Raw genomic sequence first — 13,643 nt, 5'->3', positions numbered from 1 at the left:
TGGGTGGCTCAGTCGGTTAAGTGTCTGCCTTCGGCTCAGGTCATGATCCCGGGGTCCTGGTCTCGAGTCCCACACATCAGGCTCCTTGCTCAGCGGGGAGTCTGCTTCTCCCTCTGCCTGCCAATCCCCCCTGCTTGTGCTCTCTCTCTGACAAATAAAATCTTTAAAAAAAAATAATAGAGTTTCTCAACCTCACATTCTTGGCAATTTGGGCCAGATAATTCTTTGTTGTGGGAGGGACTGTCCTGTACACTGTAGGACGCGGAGCAGCAACCCTGAGCATCCCTCCCACACTGATCTCCCCGCTGTGACCACCAAAAACGTCTCCAGACACTGCCAAATGCCCAGACAAGGTGGGAGGAGGTCACTCCCAGTTGGCAACCAATATTCAGAAGACACCTCACCTACACTTCTAACAAACCTACACACTACCCTATGAGGATTTCTACCAACATGTTAGAGATGTGGAAAAAAGGGTTCACTAACGTTAAGCAGTGTATCTTTTATTATACAACTGATATGTGGCTGAGCAAGGAGTTAAGCTAGACTTTAACTAAGTGATTCCCAAGTCCATGCTCTGTCTACCCCACCATGCTGCTTTTCTACACTTACTGCCTCATCTACATAATCAGAATAATATTTGCCATATTGAGTTATTTAGGGTTTACAGAGCAAATGAGATAATGTATATATAAATTCTATTAATCTAAAGGAAATAACACATTAAGGATTTGTTTGACTGAAGATAACATAATACAGTGGTTCACAAAGTGTGATCCCTAGATCACCAGTATCAGCATCACTTGGGAACTTGTTACAAATGCAAATTCTCATGCCCCAACCCAGACCTAATGAATCACAAATTCTCAGGGTGGGATATGTGATCTATGGTTTAACAAGTCCTCCAGATTATTCTGACGCCCTTTAAAGTTTGAGAACCACTGATATAATGGGGAAAATACTACACCAAGTGCCTAAAAACCCTACATCCTTCTTTGGACTCAATCTCTTAACAAGTTACTGATTCTTACTGGAGCTATGATTCCTATACCACAAAAGAAAAAGAAAAAAAAAGGGACAGACGGTAGTACTTGCTCTATTTTTTAGGCTTTTTTTCTTCTACGCAAAACCAAGTGAGCTAAAGATTAAGAAAAGGCTTTGTTAAAAAAACAAAAAACAAAAAAACACACACTAAACAAATATAAGACAGTTAGGATATATGCCAGCTAACTCCACTACATTAATTAAACAGGAAAAAAAAAACCTTCTGACTCAAGTCCTCATTTTTCTCTTATTTCATATTTCATGAATGATTGAGAATGTTAAATAAATTTTACATCATGGCTAAATAAAGCCTGGCAAAACAGTTTTCACATTTTGAAAAAATACAACAGAAAAAGCATTCCATTTGATCTCTAAGAGACTCAGAATAAAGTAATTCATAAGTACACATTTTAAAAATAAGTACCTAAAAATCAAGCTTACTTAACATCCCCCAAACTTCATTTTAAAAGTAGAAAAAAGTTTTCAGCTCTATTTATCTCCAATCAGTTCAGAATGACTAGAATACTCAAAAAGAAGTCTCACTAATTCGTGAGAGCAAAGGAATTTTAAATAGAAAAAAGATTGCATACATTTTAAAGCAGAGTTGTTTGCAACTTTGACCATGTATGCTCTATTTATAAATCACTTCAAGAATATGTCTGATTTAAAGAATATGTGATTCAAATTACAATGCATTTCATAACACCTTAAGCAATTAGATACTCTTCTTTAAAGGTCAAAAATATTAAACATACAAAATTGGCAGAATACAATCCTTGCGACTACTAATAAAGAAGAAAACCTGGTATTTTAGTTTGAAAAATCTACAAAAATCAAAGGAAATAAAATTTAAAACTATTCTGAAGAGTCTTAATAATATTAAATCAACTAAGTTTTGGGTAGCACACAGATGGCAAGTGGTAGGAAAGAGAGTTTTAGACCACTCAATTGTCCCAGAAGATGTCAAAATGTTCAATTCTACAACGGAGACTTAGACCAAAAATACAGCTAGTTTATACAACACATAACAAAATACCTAAAAATCACATCACCCGATAGCCACATATATAATGAGACAGAGCACCATTCATCCTGCAATGAGAAACAAATAAGCAAAAAAAAACTCACTGGAAATCAAGAGCTTCACTACTGACAGTACTGGGAGACAGCTGCGAGGCCAGCAAAGGCAAAGGAAAAAAAAGAACCATCCCTATGCACACAAAACAGCCTTTACCAGGTAAGCCTTAAGCTTATTCCATCCTTCTCCATACCTGGCAAGAATGAATGAAGAAAAAAAGAATCCTTTAGTTTTCTTCCCATTTCCAAGGCCTAAAATTATATTGAGACTCGATCAAATCTGAAAATGGGATGCAATACAAAGGTTTACCACCAAATTAAAATTCCTGTATTATATGAATGCATTGTCAGATTACATTAAGTGTAAATTGTAGTAAGTGTAACTTGGCACTCAAAGTTGCATATCTCTCCCAAAAATGAACTTAAAAAGATACACTTACACACCTTTATGGATAAACAGTGACATACCTTTTGTATCACACGTTAGAAGTTTACTTTGAGAAAATTACTCTTTGTGAATAAAATATGTGATATTTAAGTTGACCTATCACTAACACTAAAGAAAATTTATTATAACAAATTTTTACTTTAAAACATCTACTTAATTATGCAATAATAATAGGAAGTTTTCATCTTACTTCAATATCTTAAAGCAAACACTTTTTGATTAGCATGATTAATTTTTCATTGGTCAATAGTATGAGTGAGCAGACCTTTATATTCCATTTGTGATGAAACAATGAAATCACAGACATGTTATACTCAGAGCTCCTAAAGAAATATCTCTATTTCAAAAAATACTCATAGTTTGAACTAATTAAAATTCTAGTATGTCCAAAACTGAGGAACTTCAGTTACAATCACTGCTCCTCCCATAAACGAAAATACAAATAATTTCTCATACATGGGTAATCTGAAATTACAATTTTTAAGAGCAGCAGTTACCATGTAAGTATTTACATTGTGGCAGGTAGCATGCTAAGCGAATTACTCCTATTAACTCATTTATTCTTTAAGATAAATTTTACAGATGAAACAGCTTGAGAAAGAGTAAGTAACCTACTCAAAGTCACCCAGCTGCTAAGTGGGAGGGCCAGGATTCCACCACAGGCATGTCTGGCTCCAGAACCTACACGGCGACCCTAACATCTACAATGAAACAAGGTACACATAGTGTGTAGATAAAATCACTACTCAACACTTTAATGTCATTTAAAATAAATTTAAACTTATGTGAAAATGATAAAATAATATCCACCAAGGTAACCTCATTTTTCAGAAATACTATGATAGTTCGGGCACCTGGGGGGCTCAGTCATTAAGCGTCTGCCTTTGGCTCAGGTCATGATCCCGGGGTCCTGGGATCAAGCCCCGCATCGGGCTCCCTGCTCATCAGGAAGCCTGCTTCTCCCTCTCCCACTCCCCCTGCTTGTGTTCCTGCTCTTGCTATCTCTCCGTCAAATAAATAAATAAAATCTTAAAAAAAAGAATTATGACAGTTTGCTAACTTTGCACTTATTTACACATATACACAGAATATTCACACACTATGTTAGATTCACTGTCCACATCTGAAGTGACGACTATGGATGACAATTAAAGTGCATAACCACCTAAAATATAATACGTCAACGGTCTTCTTGTCCACACTACGTACAGGGTAAGAATATTCTTTTGTTGTCAGGTGCAGCCACAGTATCCATCTCTCAATATTCTCAGTACAACCAAGTGTATACCTAATACCCTGAAGATGTCCACCTGCCTCTTAATGCAAACTGCTGCAAATGAACAGAATATGCCTTAACTACACTGAACTGAACTAAAACTTCCCCTCTAAATTAATTCACACCTAAATAATGTTTATTCTTCTTATATTAGTATTTTTCCAAAAGGCTTTATTTCAGTGCAAATTACCTTAAAAGAACCAAATTGCTAATACCTTTTCTGTAACCAATAAAAAAATTCAAAAACTTAGAAGATAGGTGAAGAGTCACCTTTCCTGACAAATGGAAGTATTTTACATTAGTAGGTGAATTTATCCAATGCTTAGAAAGACAATCACTACTGACAGACCAGAACACTTTTGACCACCTAGCAAAGAATGCATGTGGCAGTAAGTGGCCTTTATAAAACAATTAAGGATATCATTTCACTCAGCAAATCCTTACCAACTTCAGGTTATGCAGTCTAACCTCAACATAACTGACACCTCTGATAGCAAATGCATGAATTTCAAAGCTACCAGACAGAAAGCAACTGTAAAACAGAACTGAATATTTACTGAAATCATTACTGACCCCTACCTCAGAAGTTGGTACAAAGGTCTTAAGTCACTATCCTCAGAACAAATTCTAACACATTTTCTTAATGAATTCAGGTCACAAAAGAATTCTCCAATACTGACTTCACTTAAAATCAAAGTTTATCTAACAAAAAAAGGTGTGGAAGAGCGAGGGCTCCTCAAAATAAAAATAAAACTTCAGAACTCATGGTCTCTACAGGAAAAAAAAATATGGTATCAAATAAATGTTTCATACAATCATTAATAACACAGCTTCTGGGAGCTAAGTCCTTGGACCACGACCAAGGCCAAACACTTCAAGTAAGTGAAAAACTATCACATGCATGCACACGTCTAAATTTCTCTCTACAAACTCCATTTCACATATACTGTTTTAATATAAAAACATTTGTCTTACTGAAAAAGGCTGAGGTCAAAATTTAAAAGTAAAATGTTTACTGAGAGTGAATTAACGTTGAAACTTTGTGCATTGATTTTCCCATTAAGTATTCCTCCATTGAAAGTTACTGAAGTAATTACTTAAGTGGCTTAAAAAATATTAAAAAGTATTAAGCTACCACCAAACGAACAAACAGCAAATGGGGCAAATCTCAAAATGAGAACATGTGAAAATAAGAATTAACATTAAGAAGTTTGTGTGTTTTATTTAAGTGGTTATTAGGAAAAAACAGATCTGTTCCACACAAACACTAAAACATCGATAGCTGCCTTTCTCATGTCATTAAAATTCTAAAAGGGACACCAATGCATCTTTCTTTCTACAGTTTCTAAAAATAAATGTTAAAGTAAGGTGATTATAAGTCACCATATTTTAGGATGTTTATTCATCTAATATTCACTTAGTGCAGGATATGCGATGTAAATCCGCAGATGGCTGCACTACTGGGCAAACTTTTACAATGCACTGCAATAAAATCCCTTTTTCCTTATATTAAGTCAGATAAACTGTAAATTATTCTCCTTTCAGATGCACTTTATTCTTGAATGACCTTTATGAAAATGAAGTTTGTAAACTGTTATACAGCAATTAGGATGCCCGGTTATGTTGTTCAGAAAAGAAATGCAACTTAGCAGATATGAACCAGGGTAAAATAAAAATTCTGAACAGAGTCTTTAAAAACAAAACAAAACAAAACACACACACACACATACACACACCTCTCAAGATATGGTCATTTCAGTAATCACTAATCTTAAAAGGTAATACAATTAACTTCAACAGTCCCTGTACCCTCTACAAGTTAAAAATACTCCCTACAGTTAACATTTGAAAAGATGCAAACTTATCAAAAAATAAAAATACAACCAAAGCCTAAAGTTTCCATGAAATCTAAAGACACTAAATTTTTTATAGTCTCACGGTCAACACTACTTTCCAGACTAATAATAAGATACCAAGAAATTATTTTTAGAACTCAATTTTGCAAATATTGCAAAATTTGCAAATAATCATCCTCAATTTTCCTCTGAGAAATCACTACATTCTTAATCTTTCTTATCACACAGAAATACTCCAATTACTACTTTCATAAAGGAATTTAACTTCTCACAGGCTAGCTGCTGAAACAGATACTACAACCTGCCAGAGACAAAATGTTCAATGGCCATTTTAATTTTCCCCCCACAATAAACACAGAACACTAAAGTGAAACCAAGTAAACCAAAGTGCTTTGGTGTATCAAAATTATTGGAAGTGCAACTATCAAAAAAGAACCCTTCACTGACTCTTTCCTAAGTGATTTTTTTTATATCAATATTTGGCTCAATAAAACCACAACTCTAGAAATTAAGTGTTACTAGTCATTTGATACAATATTTGATGCTGCTTTCTATGCATACCATAACTAAAAGCACAGTGTTAGAGAAAGTTTTAAGTCACAGAAATTTCACGTATGGAGGCACACCTCTGAAATCAAAGGAGAACTGGCAATCATCTCACTACTCACGTGAAAGAACCTGGTAGAATAATTTTAAACTTAAAACCCTGCTAAATTTTAAAGCAAATGGGTAAAGTAAAAATAGTATAAACGCAGTCTGAATAATAAAAGCAATCTACCAAACAGCATTATAGACATTTTCCTGCATGGGGACTTTTCTTAAAAAGTCAAAGAAACATTTAATCAATTTGCTCTTATACATGTCAGTTCACACCAACAGCAGACTGCTTTTGAAATAAATTACAAATCAGAAGTTTTTCCATAATTAATTACCTTCTAGGCAAGCAGGTCAAGTTCAGCCCTGACTAGTTTTGCAATTAATGCAGACTCCAGAACTTCTAAATATTCTTTTAAAATATTAATCCTTTAACTTAACAGAAAACTTACGTTTTGTGTGTTATAAAGCTCCTTCTTCAGTAACTTTTACCTTCATCTCAAAACAAACACTTGGGCAAAATTAGTTGTGCACATTTACGTGCAGCTATATAATCCAAAGGAATAAAACCTCTTCAGCTATAAAACATTTTCTTCAAAAAACAAATCTTCCCCACAGTTTTTAGCAGGACATATGGACACTTTAGCACCACTCAACCTTTAGGCAAAATGTTCACTGACATTTGCTAAGACATAATTTTTATTAAGAATACTCTATTATGCAATTACATAATTTTACCTAAAAATTGTCCAGCGTTATAATTCACATCACCAAAATTTTGGTCTTAATAGCAGCCTTAATAAGATACTTCAGGCACCTCAGACCAACGACTTAATTCTGTTTTTTCATGCCTTAGACATTGGCCTACGAGGAACTCTGAACGTCTGTGATACTTCCCATTCTGCAAACCAGGAGGGCTCTATCCCCATCCTTGATCAAAACCAGTTCGTTATACCTGAAACTGCAAAGATCAATGCCTTTCAATAACCACTATCTTTTGAGGTACAAAGACCTAACTTTTGGACAACCAAAACGACATGCTTGTTACAATTCTTGGGTTTCTGTCTTATTCAGCCACCTGAGTCAGTAAACTTAAGACACTGGGTGAAAAACAGCTAACATACCTACACAATCTGAGGCTGGAGTAATCCCCTCTTGCAGGTCATTCTGGTTATGAGCTGGTATATTACACTTGCCATTATACACAAGCCAGAGTACAATTAATGGACCCCCAAAGGTGTCAGAGGACCTGCAACTTGAATTAGGTGAGCAGCAATTCCGGCATCACAGTAACACTTAAATTTCAAGGAAGAACTGAAGCTTAATCTCTGCAATCACAATTTGCGGCACACAATACCCTTAGAACCTACACAACATTATCATCTGGGATCAAAAAACACTCAATCTCCATTCTATTACGTGTGACAAGACCACTGAATATAAAATGCTACTGCGCTACAAATTTCATGCCCTATCCTATATCACCCCATCAGGAGGGGGGAAAAAAAAAGGCGAATTTAACAAAGATCTAGTAAGAGCGCCTTAGGAGGTATATTACCTATGACACTATTGATTTCAAACTACAAAACTTCTAAAGGCAGTTCAAAGTTGTAATTAAACTTAGCTTAAATACACAAACCTCCTTTTGCCCTCCAATGAACACCATATATGCTGAAAATGATTCTGCTTCCAAAGTTATGCAAATCAGTTCACAAGTCACATTAAAAAAAAAAGTCTATCAATGCAACCCAGGAAACTAAAAACAATCACTGCAAGATTCTGATGCAATATGCATACGTGCAACACTAATTTTCATTTTAATCTAATCTATACCCTTGATCTAGGGCCTAAAGCCAAGATTTAATCGAAATATGCTCAACCTCAAAGCGTCTCCTTTTCTGTTCATATAGCAGACCGGATTACCGAGCTCACTAATCCACCAACAGTGTACTGTATTCTGTATTAACGGACAATAGCCCTTCGGAAGAGACCCCGTCGACAGACCCGAGAAACCCATCGGTGCCTTGACACTTGCAAGCAGGCAAGAGTTCCATGTAGCCGAACACACCCTAGGTTGGATGCATTCAAGGGAGACCCCAAATAGACACGATCTAGAAATTCGAGCCGGGCTGGCTGCTACAGTCACCCAAACTATGGCAATTTCTCGCCTCCGTGAGCTCCCACGTTCTAAGAGAGAGTGACAGAAAGGCACAGAGGGGCAGCGGCAGAAATGGATACAGGTCAAGTCTAAGTCGAATCCATCCTCTTGATATCTCCTTTTGTTTCTGCTAACGATCTCTTTGATGATGGCTGTCATGTCTGGGAGCCTGTGGCTGAAGAAAAAGGAGGAGAGAGATGGCAGAAGCGGCTGGTGGCGGGGCTTCTTCTGCAGGATGGAAATGGCTCTGGACTTGGCGGTAGCGGATGCCCCTCGCTCTGCCGCCGCCTGGCTCTGGACCGCAGCCGGGTAATGGCTGCTGCGGCGGCTGCTGGATGGTTGCAGCGACTGGGCCTGCTTCTCCTCAGCAGCCAGAGGCCTGGCCGCGGCGGCCGCGGGACGGGAAGGAGACGGAGAATCCTCGGCACGGCCGCTGCCTCCGCCGGCGGCCTCCGGAGCCCGGGCCGGGGGGGGTGCGGCGGCGGCGGAGGGGAGGTTTACAGCCGGCCCGGGTCCCTGGACGTGCCGCCGCCGCCGCCGCCGTGTTGGAGGCAGTAGGAGGGGAGAGACCAACTCTCCGGCGGCCCCAGCCCTGGAAATGGTGACAGGCGACTCCGGCCCCCTCCCCGGAGCTGCAGCCGCCGCGGCCGCCGCCGCCGCCGCCGCTTCTCCCCCCCGCTCCAGGAGCGGGAGGTGCCGCCGCCGCCGCCGCCGCCGCCGCCGCGCCTCAGCCGGCTCCCGCCCGGGCCCGCGGCTTCCACCGTCCCTTGCACGAGAAGCCGAGCGAGAGGCTGCACGGTTAGAAGAGAGGACGAGGACGAGGCGAGAGACGCCGCCGCTGCCGCCGCCGCCGGCCGGCCGGCTCCCCGAGGGCGCTGCCCCCGCGGCTGCTCACGGGCGCTGAGAGGGGCTCTGGGCCGCGGCCGCCGCCGTCTCTCATCTCCCTCGCCTGAGCCCGGCCTCGCCTCACAGCGGCTCAACTCTCAAACTTCCATCATGGCTGCAGCTTCCGAGAGGAGAGAGCCGAGCGCAGCCGCGGCTCGGCGCCCCGGCGCGTATCCTGCCGCAGTGCACAAAGAGTCCCGCCACATCACCGCCCGCCGGCCCGCCCGCCCCCTCCGCCGCCGCCGCCGCCGCCGCCGCCGCCGCCGCCGCCGCCGCGCCGCGCCGCGCCGGGAGCTCGGCGCCTGGGAGCCCGAGGGGAGGCGGGAGGCGGGCGAGACCGCGCCGGGGGAGGGAGGGACGCGGCGGGGCAGGGGCGGCAGCTCCGGGGGCGAGCGCCGAGCCCCCGGCCGGCGGGCGCCACTGAGCATGCCCAGTGCGAGCGCCCGGGGCTCGCTCGGGCTTGTGCGAGGCGCCCGCCAGGAGCTGCACTTGCCGCGGCCGCTCCTGCAGCAGCGCGGGGCCGGGGCGGAGGGAGTGGAAAGGGGGGAGAACAAGCCAAGTCTCGGCCTGTGCCCAGAAACCCGGTCGGGGACAAGGAGGGCCGAAGGGGAGAGCTGAGGGGTGCACTGAGCGGTGTCGCTGACTCGAGTCTGAGGTTACCTGTGCACAGGTGGGGAGCACCAGGTGACTCGCGCGGGTCGGGGGACAGGGAAACGCAGGGACGGTCCCCGCCGCGAGGGCGCCCCTCCCCCTCCGCCCCCAGATTTCCCCGGCCCGGCCCGCAGCCTCGTCCTCCTTTTGCACCGCTGTGATGTCCCCGTCGTTCGCAGGGACTCGCCTGCAGCCGCCTTTGCCAAGAAAGCCTACCTCTCTGTCCACCCCGCGCCCGTGTCCTCAAGGTGTCAGTCTTAGCACAAAGAACAACCCCCTATTGTGTCTCCGTGTGTGTATCACCTCATCCGGCTCCCTCTCACCGCCCCACCTCCCGCTTCCCCAGCAGCCCGGCTCCTTCGCCCTAAAAATGAGAGCTCGCAGCCGAGCGCGCTGCGTGTGAGCACATCGTCCCTGGAGGTCTAAAGTCCCCAAGGACCACTGCCTGCGTCGCACCGAAAGCGGACCCCAGAGGACGGGACCCACCCCGCAGCCCCCTGCATTTCCCCCTGGAGAGCTGAGCATCCCTCCCCTCGGGGCTCCAGCTCGCTTCACCGCGTCGGACTCAGACTCGGGGCTCGGAGGCTGCCTCGCCCCGCCCCTTTTCGGGCCGCTGTGAAAACCCGGCTGGGTGGATCGCCGCGGGCCGGCTTTCGCGCTCCCCGTGCCGGGCGGCGCACGCCGGCGGCCGGCGCTGCCCGGGCCCGACTGTGAAATACGGGACGGTAGGAAGCGGCAGCCCCTGCGAGGGGGCGGGGCCGGGGAGACCGAGGAGGGTTCAAAAGGCGGTGGAGGGATACGCGGGCCACAGTCGGAACTACTTTCAGGAGGAGGTCACGTGTGTTCCTAGTTGGGGAACTTTCCAAATTCCCACTCCCCTATGATGGCTCGGGAGGCAAGTGCTTCGCGTCCTCCGCCCGGGGTGCCGCTGCCGTGTGCCGGCAACGGGACCCCGAGCCTCCGGGTCGCGGCGGAAAAACAGGCTCCGACGAGCCTCCGGCCCGAGCGCTGTCGGTGCTGGCGCCTGGGGAGCCGGTTACACAAGCACCCACATTCAAGCACGTGCCCCCGCCTCCCGGCACCGCTGGCCGCGGCGGCGGCTTCTTGCGGACCTCGGAGGGAGAGCTCCCAAGCGGCTCCTACCCATTCGCGTGCTACCTACCGAGCCAGCGAAACGGCCAAGACGTGAGACTTGGAGCTCCGGCTCGGCCAACAGTGCGCGTTCCCAACCGTGGGAGAAGGAAAAGGGCCCCGGGGGTCTGGCATCTCCCTCGCTAGTGCCCTGCCCCTTGGGGCGAACCTTTCTGGTTCTGTACACCCGGGGCAAAAGGGTATCTCCTGCAGCAGCAGTCCGCTGCTTGAATCCACCAGTGTTGCAACAAACTTCCAGGCACTACCCCTGAGCTGGTGAGCGCGCCCCACCTACTGTAGACTCAGCCAAGCGACTTACCGGGTCGGAGAACCTAGTGAATGGCCATCAGCCCAGAGCAAACCTGTCAAGTCGGCTAACAGCCCCGATTGGTTGACCTATCCCTGTGAGAGAGCTGGTTCAGAAATTATGAGAACTGGAGCGCATTTACCCTGACATTGATCAGCTGCAAAGCGAGTTGTCCACTTTCTGCTTGAAGAGAATGAGCACCATCAACACCAATCTAGGAATTTCTTCTTTTTCTTTCCCCCTGGAAAGTAGAACTCAAGGAGACAATTGGAGTCCAAAGAATCCGAGTTGAGACCTGGGCTGAGGCACTGATTCATTTTTTCTTTTTCTTTTCTTTCTTTCTTTTCTTTTTCTTTCTTTCTTTTTTTTTTTTAGATCTGGGAGAATGGGATCAATTTGCCTGTGTATTGCAGTAATTGTGAGTAGGTGCCTAGGAAGGTCTAAAAGGATTTATTCGGTGTCTGAAAAAGAAGACAGTGTATGGGCACATCATGGTTGCAGGCAGCCCCTTGAAGACTAGAAACCCCAAGAGGGCTTGCTTAGAAGCCACAGGCCATTACCTAATTCCACCACTACTAATTAAACCAGGGATATTTACAGTGTTCTTAGAAATCTCCCAGGCTCCATAACACTTTGCATTTGTATACAACATCCTTTTTAAGATAGGCCTGCAGGAGTTAGCAACCTGCTGAATCTTCAGTGTTGCTATTCATTGGAGGCTGTTTTTGTGCATGGTCCTGGTCAGCCTGTGGGAGGTAGAGGCCACAAGTGGAAAATGAAATGAGGTGGGGGGGACAATCTGGAAAGAGTAGGAGAAAGGCCTCCATTTGGTTTCCAAAATTGAAAATCCTATCCACACAGCCTAGGGCAAGCCTGAGATTTCTTTAGTTTTAAAAAACCAATGATAAGGAGTCCCTGATTTGTAGGTGTTCCACTGGACTTCATGGTAAGAAACTGAGCGGTGTTCCATTGAGTAGCAAGTATTGCTTGGTGGGGAAAGGGTAAATGAAGAGGAAGTTAAATGAAGGGAGGTAGATTGGGGAGGGGTAAAACGTCCCCACCTTTGTTTCTCAGGTTGCTGATCTTGTCTCCAGAGTCCTTGCTATTAGCACTGCCCTACTCTCCCCGCCCCCCCCCTCCCCAACAGAGCCTACCCTATTCTGAAATCCACTTCCTGGGAAGGAAATGGGTTCATGAGGAGACAGGATGCTTTTCCACTCCCATGGCACAGAGTTCTTGTGGAGCAGAAAGGGCGCGCACCACCCACACTAAAGGGCTGGAACGGGAGATTGGCCCACAGCACTTCCATTGGCAGAGGGAAGAAAATGGGACATGAGTTTTGCTGCTTCTCTGAACACGAGCTCCCTCTGCTTCTCTCTAGCAGTGAACGAAAGATCACCGATGTTGACAGACGTTTGGCCAACCAGACAGTACTATCAGGTAGTTATTAGGAATTACTGAATAAAAAACCTCCTCCCCTCCCCAGTGTTAAATAGGTTCCTGAAGGAAATTTGTTTTCCATTTTTGTTTTCCTTCTTCCTTGTACCCAAGGGATCTCCTTACCCAAGTGGTAGGGCTGAAACCTCTAAATGGCTGACTCTATCGAATGTACAGGAAGTTTAAAATCTGTATATTGTTTTCAAGTTCAACCGACTGTACACATATTACAAAATATTGGTTTCCAGGCACTCCAATTCTTTACCTGTCTGGATTCAGACTGCCCTAGGGAGAAACAGAAGCTTGTAACAAAGACAGAATTATATAAAGCTTCAGGGAGACTAATGCAGAATAATGCAGAATTCTATGCAGAATAATTGGTAAACATGATAAACCAGCTTTAATTATAGTTTCTAACAGCTGATTCCAAAACTGTATTGTCACTACACCCAAAGAATGTCCAAAGAAAATAGCTTTCTTATTTTCTTTGATAAATGAAATGACGAGCAACTTGATGTGGGTGATATAAATAGTTGATGTGCTCTTTGTAGGTTCTGCTGCTAAAATGTCTTTTCTTGAACACTGATCACTGTAATGCCTTTCTCATCTCCCACACGCTGACCTTTCAAATAGAGATCTAAATCAATGGCTTTAATTTTTAAGCAATCTTTTCTATTTTTATCTGTTTAACCACTGTTTTCTAAACAATACAGAATAGAAAAATATAATAATTATAGGTATGAATTTAAACCACCCTATTCTTCCAAGGGTCCAAGTCT

General features: G+C 44.2%; 1 protein-coding gene across 3 annotated transcripts in view; it reads right to left on the bottom strand.

Moving 5' to 3' along the window:
• The window catches only part of LOC113918774 (phosphatidylinositol 3,4,5-trisphosphate 3-phosphatase and dual-specificity protein phosphatase PTEN-like), a 66,902-nt gene extending 57,573 nt beyond the window's left edge, over window positions 1-9,329 (bottom strand). For all 3 annotated transcript variants that reach the window (XM_027587575.2, XM_027587565.2, XM_027587583.2), the window contains exon 1: window positions 8,534-9,329. In XM_027587575.2, coding sequence (XP_027443376.1) covers window positions 8,534-8,612 — 79 coding nt within the window. In that variant the 5' untranslated portion in view covers window positions 8,613-9,329. The remainder of the gene's footprint in view (window positions 1-8,533) is intronic.
• Between the last annotated feature and the right edge of the window lie 4,314 nt (window positions 9,330-13,643).

Source organism: Zalophus californianus, chromosome 15 (assembly GCF_009762305.2).
Source record: "Zalophus californianus isolate mZalCal1 chromosome 15, mZalCal1.pri.v2, whole genome shotgun sequence".
NCBI lineage: Eukaryota > Metazoa > Chordata > Mammalia > Carnivora > Otariidae > Zalophus > Zalophus californianus.
Note: the sequence above shows the minus strand (reverse complement) of the source record. Positions and strands in the feature narration are given on the sequence as shown.